The 18,347-nt window shown below is 43.5% G+C and overlaps 1 protein-coding gene across 1 annotated transcript in view; it reads left to right on the top strand.

Annotated features, from left to right (window-relative positions):
- The window catches only part of Tpo (thyroid peroxidase), a 69,750-nt gene that overhangs the window by 9,912 nt on the left and 41,491 nt on the right, over positions 1 to 18,347 (top strand). The window contains 3 exon segments of the mRNA NM_019353.2: positions 3,130 to 3,281; positions 5,653 to 5,785; positions 17,243 to 17,372. Coding sequence (NP_062226.2) covers positions 3,130 to 3,281; positions 5,653 to 5,785; positions 17,243 to 17,372 — 415 coding nt within the window.

Raw genomic sequence — 18,347 nt, 5'->3', positions numbered from 1 at the left:
AGTCTAGGTCTGCCTGGCAGCAGATAGGATGACTTATTGAAGGCGACACTGTTGGCTCTGCCTTCCCCACTCTTCAAACACTCAGGGGAACTAAAGAGAACATAAATCTGACACGTGACTCTCCTCCTTGGCTTTTCACATGAGGAATGCTGAGCCAGCTAAATATGAAGTTCCTGAAATGTGAGTATATGATCAATATCCTTCTGCAAATAGGAGGACACACACCTCTCGTTTAACACCCTCCCACTCCCTGCAGCTGGAGTGTTAATGAGCCCTACAAAATGGCTGTAGACGTTAACTGTGGTTGGAGGGTTAAAGCATGGAGCTGTCTGTTCTGCACTGCGATTGGAGGGTTAAAAGATGGAGCTGTTATCCTGGAGAGAGCAGCAAATGGACAGCTGACTGGGCAATTGATAAACACCTCACTAAGCCCCTAAGATCAGAGCATAGGGTATAGAAGGGAAGTAAGCAGCAAGGGGGACCAGTCCTCTTGTATGTGATAGCTAAGGGGACAAACCAGAGGACGAAATGGGCACTGATCCATGGTAATAACCACTATCATCAGCAAGCTATGAGGACTAGGATGTCCAGCCTAAGGGGTCTAGGCACCAGAACAGTCAGTCTCCAGTGGCTGTCTACCTCAGACATGGCAGGGTACTGGCATCACCAATCGGCCAGCCAAGGGTTCATTTGCTGTATCCAGATAGGGCTCCTGGATATCCAAGAGGCTCTTCAGATGCTGACCTTTAGTGTCCTTCTTTTCCCTGTTTGGCAGCAGTGAGCAACAGTTGTAAGCTTGTAGAAGCAACAGTTAGTGTCACCCTTTAGTGTCACAGTCCCTGTGAGTCTCAAATATTAGGGCCCTAAGTCCTACAAATGTCCCTACCAGGTCTGGAGTTGTAGACATTTAGCCTTAGGCAGGGTCTAGTATTACAGCCCTCAGCCTAGAATTTGAGACCCTTAACTTTGAGGAATTGACAGCTCTAGGAGAATGTCCCAGCAGCCAGGGCCTACAGGTCCTCTTCTCTGACATCTTACAGCCTGCCGTTCCTTTGTCTCAGCTCTCCACTGGTTCATCACCTTTGCGTCTTTCCTTCTGATTTCTTCTTCCTGCCAAACTGCTCTCAAGCTGTTCAGCTGCTTCCTTGGCAGTGAGGCTCCTGGCTCTTCAAACCTTCCTCAATACTAGCACCAATCATACCCATCAGGGCTTTTGTTTTGGATCCATTGTGGCCTTGCCTCAGTGCCAGTCTAATGAGGTAGGAGATGTGCCCCTCTAATGAGATAGAGAATGTTCAGCAAGGCTCATGGCAGCCAACAACCTGGGATGGATCACCTCAAGGAGCTAGGGTGATTAGCAAAGCTGTGGACTTGGTAACATGTTTATGGTATATTCAGATTGTTAAACTCACAGTCTTTATCCTCAAGGCAGCTAGAGCAGCAAGGGAGAGTTCATCAACCAACTAAGTAGGAAGACAAATCACTTTGTACCCAAAATATTTGCCTGTTTACAAAGAGGAATGTCAGAAGGAGAGCTCACAATACAAACATTAAAACATCACATTTTCCCTGTTAGCAACATCCTCTGCCCTAGTATACTTTAGAGAAATATATCTTTAGGGGCCATGCTTCTGTCTACCATTGGCTCTTCAAGATGGTGTAGCCCTATTGTGGTGCGGGACAATAGCCTCCACCTCTGAACTGGGGTCTCCTGCCCTCTGCCAGTTCCCATGAAACTTTGACCTTTTTATGTTGTAGTTAACAACTGGCAAAACCCATTTCCTCAAGGCTCAGGATGTCATTGGGTCTTTTACTAGTATGTCACATTTTGTATCATGGACATTGGTGAACCGAGTCTCTCATTTCCAATGTATGTGAGTTGGGTGTGTTTGTATCTCAACCTGGTTGCTGTCCCTCATGCCTACCTTGCAAAAGCTAAGCAGCTTACATGAGTTAAGTGTTAAATTCCTCATCTACATAATTGTCATAATTGCAGTATTTATGTCTTGAGGTTATTAAGTTTCCTTTGCATTGTGTATCTTGGGTTATGCAGCATGCTGTGTGGATATAAACAGATACAGAAAGGATTACAACAGACATTGTTCATCACCTGAAGTAACTGGTTTTGTTCTGTGGTAAGAGCAGGTAGGACCTCATGGTGTTTTCAGGCTAGAGCATGACGTAACTGCAGTGAAGCACCAGAGACATGGCTTTTTCTCAAGAGCAGCGTGTATTTTAGGCTATTACTAAGACATGGAAAAATATAACATTTCATTTATTCACAGTATGATAAAACTGAAAAGATGGCTGCTTTCCCCAATCCACAGTTATATAAACCTGGGTCCATCTGGGGTGAGTTGACAGCAAGAAGGGACATTTGTGACAGCTTCAGGGCTCTGCTTGGCCTCAGATCCTCCAGAGGTCAGAATCTGGAGGATTTGGTGATCCTCCCTAATCCAGTTAAGACTCTGCCCTGCAGTGGCCTCCTGGCCCAGGTAACAGTGAGAACCCAAAAAAACTGTTAAGGAGAACAAGATAATTGAGATGTGGATGTTTTTAAAAGAAAATATTGACCATATTCTTGACAATTTCTTCCTCACCAAAATATTGACAATATTCTTCCTCACCCAATATTGCTACTTTCTAGTTGTGCTCTATCCCTTTTACTGACCTGAACACTTCTGTGGCTCAGAGCTATCTAGGCCTTTTCTTTGTCTGACCCACAGTTCATTGTCTGGTATATGCAGTCACTTAATAAATGTTCTGTTGGTTTATTTATTGTATGTGCATGTATATGTGGCATATGTGCTGGCGATAGGGAGAGGCTAAATGGGAAGAAGGTGTGTTTGACGATTCATATGCATATGCATGAAGACTCCAGAAGTCAATCTCAAGAGCCATACATCTTTTGAGACTTGATCTCTCAATGGAACCTGGGGCTTACCAGTAAGGCTATGCTGTAAGGAACCCACAAAATCTACCCATCTCTGTTTCCACAGCACTGGGCTTACAGGAGCTTATCACTATGCCCAGATGTTTCTGGAGATCAGATAAAAGTACTTACATCCTTGTTCATCAAGTACATTTGCAAAGTGGTCCCCATTTAACTTATGACTCCTTACGCTCTAGAAACCTCAAGAAAAGGGGAGTCCTTTCTCCAGCCCAGCTTCTCTCTTTCTCCAAGCTGCCAGAGTCCACCAGTGGAGCTATTTCCCGAGCAGCAGAGATCATGGAAACATCAATACAAGTCATGAAACGTGAACAATCACAGTTCTCCACGGGTAAGCAGCTGCATGCCTCCGCCTCTGCTTAGATCCATTCATAGTTTCTTATTTTTGTAATTCTGGGAAATACAGTTTCTCCCCTATTCAAATCCCATTTGGAGAAACAGCTAAACATGCTCTAATTTATGTTCTAAAATACATAGGGACTTTTCCTGTAGCCTTCTCACCGAGTGAAACACAGGGAACACACTCACTCATAAGGGCATTCTGGGGAGACATTCATTCAGGTTGTGTCTTGTCACAGCAAGCAGGGGACTGGACAGGCGCCTCAACGTCCCAGTTTGTAACCAGGACCTTCTGACTTAGTCTGTTACCCAAGGAAGGTAAAAATCCATGGACTTTCCAAGAATAAGACTAGTGTGCCATCTCTAGCAGCTCACATGGTAGCCACAGTAGAGTACATTTGAAGAAAACAGAAGCCAGATTAAAGCCTCTGTGGACTATGGTGCCATACTCAAAAATAAGCTTTCTTTTTACCAACTTCTGTGAGATTTATTTTCAGTGCAGTGTTATGAGCTATTTGATCTCTTAAATTAATCTGGTGCTGCTTCACCTGATGAGACGAAGTCATTTTAAGCCAGTATTAACTACAATTCTCAAATCCTACACGGAATAGTTAAGTTCAACTTTTACAGCAACCATGAAGTCACTCTGAAAAAGATTTCACTTCAGACCACATAGTTGAAAGACCTTTCTAAGTACATTGGTCCCTATCCAATAGTGACATCAGCCCAGATGGTGGTAGAAGTGATGGTAGGGTGACCTATCCTAAGGATGGGAGCCTATTGGTTCCTGTTTCCGTGTCATAGGACTCTCAGTCCAGGGACAGCACATTGCCAAGAGAGGCCATAGTGTGAAATTGATAATGTAAAATACCGTAAAGGTTATGTTAAAGTTATTTCCATTATAGACTCAGACACTCTGGAGTATATAAGGAAGGTGAGCTAATCCAGATAGACTTCTGCCACGCCTGCATAAAATAGCCAATCCAGATAGACTTCCTGCCACACCTGCATAAAATAGCCAATCTAGATAGACTTCCTGCCATGGTTGTATAAACAGCCAATCCAAATAGACTTCCTGCCACGCCTGAATAAACAATCAGCAAGTGCACTGGGTAGAACCACTAGGTTATTCCTGAACATTGGCTCGTTGGCCAGCAGAAGTTCAGTCACATGAGACTCTTTACAGGACTTGATTTGCTGTGCTCTAGCAAATAAGGAGCACATGGCCCTCACACACCTGGGCCATTGTCAGGTTGCTCAATAAGGGCTGGTGCAGAGAACTCTTCTATTTGAAAATAAAATGCATTCCTGTTGGTTCTGTTTTCTAGTGAGAATCTCAATTTCATTAGTATACATTCATCACAGTTTTATAGAGTCATCTTTGAGCTTCCTTAACCTTGATTTGTTGAATAGCATAAACAGTGACAGAACTAGGAAGAAAAACAGTAAATATAAACAAAAAAAGACTGCGTTCAGAGGTACTAACCTAGAGAAATCGATAGGAGGAAAAAAAAAGGCTTTTTTATAGCAGAAGGAATGGATGCTATTAGCAAGCTCAACCAAGGTGGGTTTCTTTGGGAGGATACACATCCTGTCTTAGTGCTCTCCTGGGTAATTGTGAGATGGGGATGTTTTGTTGTACAGACCTAGCAACTTGGTTCTGGGTGATGTGTCCTGTGAGATGGGAGTAGCCTACTGACTTGTCTTTCTAGAGCCAAATGGCTCTGAGGTTGCTTTTCAGAATCACCATGAACCCAAAAAGTAAACAACCACTCCCCCTCTCACACACACACACACACACTCCTGGCCATGAAGATGGCTAAAGGGACTGAATGAAGAAGCATGTGACTAAAAGGGAGATGGCAGGTTTTCTCAGAGCAGTGACTGAGACTGCACAGGAAGCCCTGATGTTGAGGCCACAGCTGATACAACTGTTGGGAAGATACTTTATCTGGTGCAGATGCCACACAAAGTCTGGCCTATAGAGAGAATGTCTTGTGTATTGTATGGACATATCACCTGTCAATTAAAAAGCCTATGACCTATGGCATACATAGGGAATGGGAGGTGGGACATTCGTGGGGTGAAAGATTCTGGGATAGAGCCAAGCATGGGAAGATCAGCCTAGGAAGATCTGAGGAGATGGACACAGGGTACCTGAGCGTAGATAGCCAGCTACATGGCAGAATGTTGGTTAAGACAAATGAGATACTTTAAATTTATTCCAGTCAGAGAAGAGCCTAGTTATATGGCCAAATTATTTATAAATATATTTTGAGTCTGAGTTTTATTTCTCAGAGCATGGGGCTGGGAAGAAGAGCCAACTGGACCTAACTTCAATACTGGTCTGTCTTGTTATACAGATGCACTATCAGCAGACATCCTGGCCACAATTGCCAACCTGTCAGGATGCTTGCCTTTCATGCTGCCACCGAGATGTCCTGACACCTGCCTGGCAAACAAGTACCGGCCCATCACAGGGGTGTGCAACAACAGGTACTGTGTGAAGACCCTCTATTCATCATGAATCTCTCAAGACTTGATGACACACGCCATTGTGAAGTCTAGATCCATGAACTGTGGCCATCCACCCCTCTGTGTATCCCATTATCTCACACTCCAACTATCTACCATTGCTACCCTCGTGCTGTCCTACACTCCAGATAGAGGTGTCACAGGGGAGCTTTGCTGCTCTGTCTCGTCCTTATTTTCCAAAAAGCACAGAATGCATCACCATCACCTAATATCCCAAACCAGATACTTAGCATCTTTGATTTTTCCAAATCTCCTACCTGTCTCTAGTATGTTACCAGGACTGTCTGCTTCCTTCCACCAACCTGACTGATAAATGAATTTGACCATTTGCCACAAGGCATCAGCCCTTGTGGCATGTATCTTTTGCTTCCCTTTATGTTTGTGCTCTAAGTTAGACAAAAAGCATCACAATGTTCCCTTCCTTTTTGTTAGGGTTGGTTGGGTGCTTCTTGTACTTATATGTTAATTTCTGTACCCAAAGATCTTGTTGCCCCAAGAGGAGCAATTTCCCATATACACAAGCCTTCGTTTTGCAATTCTAACTCCCCAGTGTAAAACTATTGGTTAAACAAAACTGGCAGCAACAGATTACTGCAGGGAATAGAGAAAGGTAGAGTTTGAGTCATTGGGCTAGGGGTTGCATGTAGGGACCACTAGGAGAAGGAGAAAGGAGAAAGAGAGAGAAGGAGTACAGAAGGGGGCAGACTGGAAGAACAGGAGGTCTACATTAGCCATAATGGACCAGCAGCATATGCCCAAGTGAAATGCCTCCCCGGGACACCAAACTGCTGGAGCAGAAATAACCCAGGGAGATGCAAATAGCAAGTATTTGGGGAGCACAGTTGGGAAAGGAGCCAGTCTAGTGTTAAGTATTAGATTGGGGTAATCTCCAAGTAATTATGCAGAACCTAATAAATAATCATAGTTTGGGTCTCATTCATTTTCAGCTAAACAGGGATAAGCTTAATTCTTAGTAATTTATACCTCTGCCCTCACTTAGCTTCAGAGCAGGATCCTAGCTGAGTCTATTTTGGGGGAGCACCCCAGCCAGACAGTTATATCAATGCTTTGACTACTTCCTTCATGTTTCTCCATTAACCCTTCCTTTACCTTCTCCTAAATACTGAGGGGTGCATAACACTGCCTTGATTCTACACAAGTGCTGAATATCAAGGCTGGGTAGAGCAAGATGAGCATCCAGGAAGTGTGTGAGTGAGTATGGTAAGGGACACTATCTGTGGGAAGCAAGCCCTCTAAGGGAGACACTGCATACACTCTGACAACTCTCCTTTTTTTTTTTTTATCTTTATTAACTTGAGTATTTCTTGTTTACATTTCGATTATTATTCCCCTTCCCGGTTTCCAGGCCAACTTCCCCCTAACTCCTCCCCCTCCCCTTCTACATGGGCTCCCCCTCTCTATCCTCCCCCCATTACCACCCTCCCCCCAACAACCATGTTCACTGGGGGTTCAGTCTTGGCAGGACCAAGGGCTTCCCCTTCCACTGGTGCTCTTACTAGGATATTCATTGCTACCTATGTGGTTGGAGCCCAGGGTCAGTCCATGTATAGTCTTTGGGTAGTGCCTTAGTCCCTGGAATCTCTGGTTGGTTGGCATTGTTGTTCATATGAGGTCTCGAGCCTCTTCAAGCTCTTCCAGACCTTTCTCTGATTCCTTCAACGGGGTTCCCGATCTCAGTTCAGTGGTTTGCTGTTGGCATTCGCCTACGTATTTGTTGTACTCTGGGTGTGTCTCTCAGGAGCGATCTACATCCGGTTCCTGTCAGCCTGCACTTCTTTGCTTCATCCATCTTATCTAATTGGGAGGCTGTATATGTATGGGCCACATGTGGGGCAGGCTCTGAATGGGTGTTCCTTCTGCCTCTGTTCTAAACTTTGCCTCCCTATTCCACGCCAAGGGTTTTCTTGTTCCTCTTTTAAAGAAGGAGTGAAGCATTTGCATTTTGGTTATCCTTCTTGAGTTTCATGTGTTCTGTGCATTTAGGGTAATTCAAGCATTTGGGCTAATAGCCACTTATCTGACAAATCTCATTTTGGATTCTTTCTGCTCAGCTGCTAGTAGATTCCAGTTTTTTCCTTGGGTTTTTCAACTGTCAGAATGGACTGGTGTTAGGTAGTTTCCACATGTGCTTGGTCTTGCTTCCCTGGCTTGATTTCCTATGTCCAAGATATAAAGTTACCATACTACACACTGCTGCTTACCATGCTACACACGGGTGACCTTTTCAGCTGGGCGGGTCCCTCTTACCAGGACTCTAGCTACCTCTATCAGAGTCTGCTTCTGCGATCACCATGTAGTTTCAGACCAAGCTGCTTCTCTTGTCTTGGTTTTGGCACATCTATCCTGAGCTCAGCAGTGTGCCGCTCAGCAACCAGGTCACTACTTACCCAGGCAATAGCAGGATGCTTCTTTCTTCTTGGGTTATTCCCTCTAGAGTCCCAGGGAGGCTCAATTTCAGATACACTTCAGCCTCTATCTCCAAGATCTGGTCTTGTGTCTCTCTGTTGTATATCCAACCCCAGGTCACTGTTCTACCACCTTGTCTGTCTTTCTCTAGCCCAGAGTTTCCACCATGTATACATGGGGATCTCTCTGGAATTCCCACTAGCCTTGGCGAGAACTTCATGATCTCATCCCTAGAGATGTAACCTTATTGTTACCCCATTGTTCAGCTCTTGTTAGAAGGGACTACTGCTTATTATCCTCACTATTTACTTTTGGTGGGTCACACTGAGGTTGTCTTAGTTACTTTTCCTGATGTGATGATAAAGTACCCTGATAAAAACAGTTGAAAGGGAGAGAGGGTTTATTTTGACTTACAGGTCTGGACTATATCATTGTGGAGACATCACTGGGACAGGATCGTGAAGCAGCTGCTCACATTGTACCCATCATCATGAAAGAAAACCCTGAACAGTGGTTGCAGCTTGGATGGCCTTTTCCACTTTATATAGTCCAGGATCCCCTGCCAACAGAATGGCCTCACACACAGATAAGACAGATCTTCCCATATCAATCTAGCCCTCCTCAGGCATGCACAGAAATCTACCAGATGACGCTAATTTCTATTAGGTTGATGATCAATGCTAACCATCAAAATGGGCTTCTAAGCTATCATCTTACCTGTAGGTTCCTTATTTGGTAATTTCTGTGACATTTGTAGTGGGTACTAAAGAGAACTTTGTGTGTGTCTACATAAATGATGTTTAGTGTGTTTAAAACATTATTGTTTACATGCTGAATTATATTAGTGCCTTGCCCTGAACCAAGGAGCCTCATGTATGTGAGAATTTATTGCCAAACTCTGGTAATTATGGGAAGAGGAACATACAACTGATCCCAGAGGTTGTGACCCTACTAGAAAAACAGATAAACTCCAATTGAAGTAAAGACTCCTGTTATATGCTAGAAGCCAGGGTGGATGTTACTAGCAAAGAACAGCCACCTGGACACTGGCTTTTTCTACTCAAGGAGTTAAGGTCAGGTGGTTGTGAGGAGCGGGACAAAGCAGACCTTTTTCGCTAGTCACCATCACCTGTAAACATGACTTTGTTGGGAGTTAATTTTGATTGCAGGAGGTTCTTGCTTATCTGATTGCTGTTTGCCCCTAGAAAGCATCAGGTGGCTGCCCCACTGTCATCGCTCCCTCCTCTTCCTGGCTGAGTCTCCTCTAAGCATCATCCATTCTCTTAGCAAAGCTGCTTTAGTTACAGCCACTTGGCCACAGGAGTAATTTCTATTCCCGGCCCTTGTTTCCTTCCCTGAAGATAACAACCCTTATGTATTACTTACCAAGGAGCTTATACTACAAACCTGAATCCTAAGGGACTGCAAACTGTACTAAGTGCAGGAATTCTAAGGCACAGAGGCTCGGCCCACCCTCAGGCAACTTCTCTGTGGGTAGATGTTAGCAACTTAGAACTGGCTGCTTAGAGGAATCCTGAGACTAAGAAGATGGATAAATTCTCAGCCCTTTGATCCAGCAGTTGCCTTTCAGAACTGTTTCTCAGTCCTGGGTATGTTCTATTACCCATGTAGGTTTTTTCTCCTACCCATGCTATCATCTTATTACTGAGCCTTTCTCTATGTGACGGTTTATTATCAGGAGCCTTCTGCTTCATTCGTGAATCCCTAAGGAAGTGATGACTTTTTTTGACACCCAGGATTTATAGAACCATATCTGCTTCCTATACCCTACCCTATGTTGGTTGAGTACAGGAACCTAACAGTGTAAACATGGATGTTCTTTCAGGTTTTTAAAACAGTCTCCAGGAAGATTCTAGAAAAAGAAAAGCAAGCTACCTAAGATCCAACTAAATACTGAAGCCCTTGATGTACTTCAATGGGCAGTGGGCTCACACTGAAGGGTAGAGGAAAGGCTATAGCAGCACAGGTAAAGATGGTGAGCAGAATGTATGAACATCCTGCTCATACATGATTGGCACTGTGGAGGGATTCCCAAGCATGATGAGATGGCTCAGAACCATGTCTCTGTCCTCCAGACTTAAACACATTGTCTGGTTGAAACAGATAAATTGTGTCCCAAGTACTGTGTTAAACAAGTGCCTCCCAGAACACAGAAGAGGCATGAGAGACCCCAGATAGTTGAAGTGAGGCCAGTCCTTCTGGCAGAAATAGGTTAAACAACAGCTCATGTTCATGAGAGCTTGCTGCTGTTTGGCTGGCTTTCTCTGCTGTACATTGTCCATGAGCTCCTGGCTATGGGAGTGGTTCACTCAGTAGTTCTGAGGAGAAGAGATGTCCGCCTACCTCAAAATGCAATCTTCTATTAAATGGAAAAGAAGGGACATGTGAAGCTCTATAGGAAGTAAAGAGTGTTCAGCAAGAGTGGGACCAAGAGCCCTCCCCTGCAGGTGGGTGCAGGTATGTGTAGTACTTCTTAGAGAGCAGCCTGGGATCCAAAGCTTGGCCTCTTGAGGAGGAAGTATAGCCCTTCCAATAAGCATGATAAAATGAGAACAGGGCAAGGCAGAGCATGTATCCCGACCCTGTGAGATCATGTGCAAGGCCTCTGGAAAAGAACACAGATGAGACTGTGACTCGCCCTACCAGTCATATGTGTCCTCTGGAGCCCAGTGATAATTACTATGACTGTCACCATGACATGACTCTTCTTTGTCTAACTTCTTTGCTCTTGGACCCAGATGTGAGCGTTAAGATATCCCAATGTAACTCAGCATGCTTTTCCAAGAAGAGCAATTCTGGAAGGTTCCCACAGTAAGCAGGGTGACATGACTATTCTCAGGGTGTCCCTGCATCTCAGAGTTAAAGCACACTTTTCAGCCTGTGGAAAGTCTGTGATGAGTCCTGATGAAGGCCATAAGGCCTTCATGGTCTTATTACTCCCTCACCAGACTTGTTTCAGGGGAGACTAACCTTTGCTTACACAACTGTGCCTCCCACTCGAAGATAGTCATGTGCCATGGTCTGTAGATGGCCCTTTCTAAGGGCCAGCATGTCAGCTTCCCTGCAGGCTAATCTGTACTCACTCCTCCTCTTGAGGGACATTTCTGTTTAACTGAGTCTAAAAACATAGAAATAATTCTTAGGGGAAATGACAGACTCTGAGACAAAAATTTGATTGTTGTGTTTCTGTTTCCAGAACTCCCAACTCCATCTGTACATAGAATGTAATTTGTTGCAGAGGTTTCTCTAATCATTCCAGGAGAGTTAAATGAAACTTTGAGTTTGGTTTCCAAACACATTGTGAAATAATCTAATTACTGATAACTAACAGTTTCAATTAAGACCATTCCAGAAGGAGTAGCTAGCAAAAGGTGTGATCCTCTGGGAAAGCCTGATGATTTCTGAGTTTCTACATGCTTAAGTCCTTTCCCTAGTGTGTCTTCTGGGTACACATTCACAGGATTCACCTTTAATTCCTACTTTGATCATTTGGGTTTTAACATAATTCATCTAATTGTTATACCTTTTGAAGCTTTCTGGGAGAAATTAACACATCTCTTTTAGGGAAAGTCGATGCATTGATAGTTAGGCTGCTTCAAACAATAGTTGTTACAAACATGAGTCCATGCAGAGTCCAGATCATACTTTAAAATTCAGAATGGAAGATATCACTTAACAAGGTAGAAACTAGATATTAGAAATCCAAACAAACCCTCTGGATTGTGTGGGAGATCAGTGCATCCCAAACAAACTCATTAACCTTAAAGGAAAAGGAGAAGTTGGTGCTGGTGTCCTGTAGGACTCTCAGACATGGCTCCAGTGGCTCCAGAAGAGTAAAATTTAAACCTCTTGAAGAAGGTCATATTTACAGTAGGTATAGAAAAACACATTCCCATCTGAGAGATCCCAGCATGCTTCATTGCCCACAACCATGACAAGCCCACCTCCAAGATGGTTTAGCTGTGTAAATGATGCAGCTCTTGCCAGAGTTCCCCCAAATCAAGAACCAAGTTTCCTCATTCCTCCAGGCCAGCTTTCAGAAGTATAGTGAGCTCCGTGGATCACTCCAGGACCACATGACTACTGAGGTGTGCTGAGCTCTTCTGTGTGAGCCTGCCTTATGCAAGGCAGCCACCTTCCTCATTCCATGTAATTCCACCTTACTGCTGAGAAAGCAGCATGTCTATAAAAGTGAGAAGAAAAGTTAATCTTGTATATGACCCAGGGGGCTATCCTATTGTTTTTTCCTATGTGTTGGGGCTAGATTACTGAGCCGGAAAACAAACCAAAGGCTATCTCCCAGCACAGTAGCATCCCTTTTAAGCTGGAGATAGAAGGACTTCTTCCTTGTTAGAATGTGGAACACTGAGGTAAATACAGTACTGAGTACCTGTTCCTAAGTCCTGGTCAGGTCACTAGAGCTCTGACGGAAGAACAGGCACTTCCCTGAAAAGCACTCTCAGAACTGTTTCTACTCATGCTGTGCCAGCATGTTCGAATGGCCACCATTTATCCAAACCTAATGAAGAGCTGAAGATAAATGAGCATGATGCCGAGATTCCACTAAGGATGGTCTTTCAGCACATGCTCATGGGTGTTTATGTGGTCCAGAGCCAACAAGAGACATTCAGTAATGTCCATCTGTAGTCCTGTTAAGCAGCCAACCCTAACTGTACAGGTTCAGTGGTACATTGGGTGTTCACAGCAGTGTTCTTGAGCACCTAAGACTTCCTAGTAGATATTGGAAATAGAAAAGCCAAAGGGTGGAAAAACGAAAGCACTCACAGCAAAGTTGTGTAAGCATTGTTAGTTTGGGTGAAATAAGGCCTCCGTGAGAGCTGAACTTTATGGAGCTACAGTAAGAAAACAGCTGACGGTAACAAATCTGTGCAGAAGGCTGGCTGGCTTCGTGTTGCTAATTAAAAGCACTACTCCAAATTAAGCCGATTGGTGGGCTAGATGTCAACGGAGCATATTAATAGTAGAATTGTTTTCCACTTACTGTCTCTCCAGACATACAAAAGTCATCAAGTCTTCTTGGAGCATTGGCCTGTTACTAACTAGAACCCCTGGAATGTTCTTAGGTGAAGCAACAGACACATGAACAATGAAACCTTTCCCCTCCAGGGATATTTCAAGCAGTTCTTTGTAATGCTTAACCACTCACCCTTCTTTCTGCAGAGCATCTCAGACAGGGAAGGGTAAAAAAGTCTATCCACTAGAGTGAGGATAAGGGAAAAAAACAGTATGAAATACTCTGAGAGATCTTAAAAATCACTTACCGGAGCTAGGGAGATGCCTCAGCTTGTAAACTGCTGGCGGCACAGAGTATCAACTGGACCCCCAGAGTCCATGAAGATGCCAGGTGAATGTGACAGCCCATCTATGACGCCAGAGCTCAGGGTGTGGAGACAAGGGACTTCTGGAGCAAAATGGCAAACTTTTAGTTTACCAGACTGCTCAAAATAGGAGAGTACTGGTTCAGTAAGTCATAGGTAACCTTCCTACATGGGAGTTTTCCTTCTAGCACAATCTGTAGGGCTGGATTTGTAGATAAATGCTGCTTAGATTTGGTTTTACCATGGAATGCCTTATTTTTTTGAAATTTATGAAATTTTTGAAAGTTTTGTTGAGTTGGTAGTCTGGGCTGGCATCTGTGGTCTCTTAGAGTCTGTAGCATAGCTCTGCAGGCCCTTCTGTCTTTTAGAATCTCCACTGAGAAGACAGATATCATTCTAACAGGTCTGCCTTTTTATGTTACTTAGTCTTTTTCCTTCGCAGGTTACAATTCTTTCTTTGTTCTGCATGTTTAGTGCTCTGATTATTAAGTGCCAAGGGAACTTTCTTTTTCAGTCCGATTTATTTGGTTTTCTGTGTGCTTCTTATACTTTCTCCTTTAGGTTAGGAAATTTTTCTTCAATGATTTTGTTAAAAATATTTTCTGAACCTTTGACCTGGCTTTCTTTTCTTTGTTTTCTTCCTATTATTTGGTCTTTTCACGATGTCCCAGGTTTCCTGGATGTTTTGTGCTAGGAATTTTTTAGCTTTAACATTTCCTTTGATTGATAGGTCCATTTCTTCTATAGATTTTCAATGCCTGAGATTCTCGCTCCCACCTCTCGTACTCTATTGGTAAAGCTTGCCTCGGCAGTTCCTGTCCAAATTACTCAATTTTTTTATTTCCAAAATTTTCTCAATGTGGAGAACTTTCATGGTTGTTTTGTTTTGTTATTGATTGTATTTCCTTTTGCAGGACTTGAACAATTTCACTTATTTCCCCCCACTGTTGTATTTCCTGGATTTCTATAAGGGATTTCCTTATTTCCACTTTTAGGAACCTCTATCTATTTTATTCAGGATTTTTCAAGATGGTTTTAACTTTTTTCTTTTATATTTTCCCTGTGTCTCAGCTATGTTAGAATATTTAGGGCCTGCTGTGGTAGGGCTGCTGAGTTCTAGTAGAGACTTTCTGTCCTGCTGTTACTGATTGTGTTTTTACACTGGTGTCTAGGCATCGGGTTGGCAAAATTATAGTTCTAGGTACTAATACCTGGTCTTGGCTTTGTTGGGTGGGTGTTTTGTTCCTTGGTTTCTGTTTTCATTTTGAATTTTAGGAAAGTGTATTGACTGTGCATGGTCTGCTAGGAAATTTTATGTATACATGATAGGTGTGCCCATAGGAGGGAGGTTCCAGGTAAAATGTATTTTTAAGTAATAGGAATTGACATTTAGTCATGGGGAATAGGCTAGGGGTGCTAAGGAGTTCACAGTAGGGAGGAAAGCAAAGTGTCCTGCCAGGATCTGCTTAGTAAGCCTCCTTAGGAGAGAGGTAGAGAGTGAAGAGAGATCACTTCAGAAAATTTGGTATAGAACTGAGGGTGAACTTGGAGTCCTGGATTGGCAGGAATGGAAAGAAAGAGGATGGATCTGCAGTCAATCTACCTGTTTCCCTAGTGGGTTAGCAGGGAGAGCCTGCAGGAGTTTCGGGGGGGGACTGAGATAAAGCAGTGGGTGAGAGAGGGAAATTGTGAGGGAATGTTCTGTGGGGTCCACAAGGGATGTGAGCAGGAGCAGGAGTTCTGAGTAAAAGTGGGGGATGGAGTTTCAAGGGAAGGAGGGGGTGGAGAAGGTCTTCAAGTTGCCTTACCTGTTTCCCTGACCTGCTCAGCTGCTGTGTTCCCAAAGAGTGCTTGCTAGCCTTAGAGGCCTGGATGCTGGGATGATATGGGGAAAAGGGAGGTTGAAGGAGAAGTTGGTCCTGATCTGTTGGGGATGGGGTCAGAGAGGAAAGGGAGACTACAGCAGGCATAGAACTGGGGATCAGGCTGGGGCATTGGATCTGGAGGAGCAGAAGGGGAGGTGAAGCTCTGTAGTCAGCCAGCGGCTTCCTGGAAGGAATACAGACAACAATTTTCAACATCAAAATCTCAGGCATTTCTACTTCAAATTCCTCTCCTCATGACCCTCATCTCCTCGTGACCTCGCAGGCTGTGAACAGTAGTCACCCACCCATCTTTAACTCTGAAACTCTGCTCTGCCCTTCTGTACCTTTCTGATCTATCTCCCCAACTTCCAGGACTCGAATTAAGTCACTGTGCACAGTTCCCTGTTATGTGACAGGAGGTGAGCAAACAGTGGCCACCTTCCCCCTCTTCAGTAAAGGGATCTGAGGAATCTTGTACCTGTGAACTTGTCACCAACAGAAGTTTATTATGAAAATTGAATCTGGGTTTCAAAATTCTTCCTCAGATATACAAGAAAGTGAACATACAAATGAACTTTCATTAAAATCGCTTCCTGGGGCCAAGGAAACAGCACAGTTTGTAGAGTTCTTGCACACAGCCCTGGCTTCAAGTGTCAAGACCACATACACTGCTTCGTGTCAAGACCACATACATTGTACATGAACATGGTTAACATGTGCTTGCAATCCTACTACTGGAGAGGGAGAGGCAGAAGGATCAGAAATCCAAGGTCACTCATAGTCAATTCAAAGCCAGTCTGGGCTACATGAGGCCATCTCAAAGCCAAACACGTACTGGCCTATCATGAAACAACAAAATCCAGGTGGTTGATCTACTTAAACAAGACTTGAAAAGCATCTGCTTTGGATTGAGCTTAGTAGCCAATCATTAATATTTCAATTTCTCAGCTCCTGGAGAAAAATGTGTGTCAAATAATATTTAAATATACCCTTTCTTTCCCCTTTGGATTAGAGGCGCTGCTCCTGACCTACTTAGAAGTAGCTTGGGAAATCAGTAAAGACTGATCAACTCACATTTGCCTTAACATGGACCTTAAACACATTTTTGCCAAGTTATACTTTGACCAAAGAATAAAATCACAGATCAGTTTGAGTGTAGAAAACATCCCTTTTCTTTAGCCTTGGTGATAGGGTTCATTTTTCATTCAAAGCAATTAACTCAGAAAAAGGCCTATTATTTTTAATTCAAATACACATGCCTCCCATCTGCAGTTCTCTCACTTCTGGTAGTTTCCTAGGTACCTTATTTCTAGTAGAAATATCATCATTATGATAAGCACAAGGGCCCTGGATGTGTCTTTATTAAAGGTGTTTAAATATTACAATATTTTGAATAGTCCCTTTGAATGCCCCAAATATCTGTCCTATGAGTAGGACTGCTATAGTACATGCTAGAAGGATGAGTGCCTTACTTTGGAGAGAGGTCTTAGGAAGTCTCCTGGGAAGGAGCAGTATGAAGTAGTTATCAGCAGGCAGAGCTCCTTGAGGTAGGATTCCCCCTCAGGAAGGTTACAGACTAAGGTTCTAGAAGTCAGTTTCTTCCACATACCCCAGAGAAATCCATCAGGAAGACCAGCTTCTAAGGCCTACCTAGAGACTTAGAGATGCCCCCAGTGTATCATACTGAGTGACTTATAATGAATTGAGACCTCAACATTTCTTTATTCAATTCCATCTCAAACACATCCCTTCATTTGTTTCCACAGAGATCACCCCAGATGGGGAGCCTCCAACACAGCCCTAGCAAGATGGCTGCCTCCTGTCTACGAAGATGGTTTCAGTCAGCCCAGAGGCTGGAACCCTAATTTCTTATACCATGGCTTCCCACTGCCCCCGGTTGGTACTCATTTAGAACCTACTTTAACAAGACAGGAACAGGTTTCCCATAATACCAGCATACTCCCCATAGCCTTGGAGGGCAATGGGCAACTGCTGGATGATCTACTGTGGAAACATCCCCTTGTGTTCCCAAACTCCCTAAAAGTTGGAGCCCTGAGGTGTAACACCTATAGAGGAGGCTCTGAAGTTTAGCTACACTCAGCTAGTGGAGAGAACAACTGAGATTTAAAGTCACTGTCATCTAATTTTACACCTTTCCTCTTCATAAGGACTTTAATATTCTTAAATAAATTTTTCTATTCATCAGGTGGGAGACAGGGTTCAGCAATAACATGCATTCACTAATGAATTCATTCATACAAACTGTTTATCTGCAGATACTGGCTACTGTTTTGCTACCAGAGGCATATTTGTGTGTGGTGGAGAGGGGGTACACAAAAGCATTCATTTCCTACTTGTCCTTTTGCCCAACATTTTCCATGGGTCCATTGATCTACATTATCAAAACATCGTCCATTTTGGCCCAAGTTTGACTCCACATCACTGCATAACTCAATGTTTGTTTCTAAGCCATATTCCACAATAGAATTTTCAAGATGTATGATAGGTAGCAGGTACTCAGCTCAGCCCAGATAAAACCAGTACCAGAAGTGAGGAGCTGACCCAGTCAGCTATAGACTGACACCTCCACCATCATAAAACTCTCCAATGGAGATTTACCCCTGTACCTAGGCAGTTTTTCAGGTATCTTTTCTTATTTTTTTCATTTCTTGATTTTATTCTAACGTTAATACAAGTTTTAGTTGGCCATAATAAAATTTTAACCCTTCAGTTCTGTAGGCCAAAAGTCTAAAATATCTAAATTCAAGGTGTCTCGGGATTGTGTCCTTTTCGAGGTTTTAGGGATTCCCTCTCCTTGACTTTCACATATGTGTTTATGGTTGGGATGCTGAGTTTCAAGCCCAGTGCTTT

The sequence above is a fragment of the Rattus norvegicus genome, chromosome 6 (assembly GCF_021556685.1).
Source record: "Rattus norvegicus strain SHRSP/BbbUtx chromosome 6, alternate assembly SHRSP_T2T, whole genome shotgun sequence".
Lineage (NCBI taxonomy): Eukaryota > Metazoa > Chordata > Mammalia > Rodentia > Muridae > Rattus > Rattus norvegicus.
Note: the sequence above shows the minus strand (reverse complement) of the source record. Positions and strands in the feature narration are given on the sequence as shown.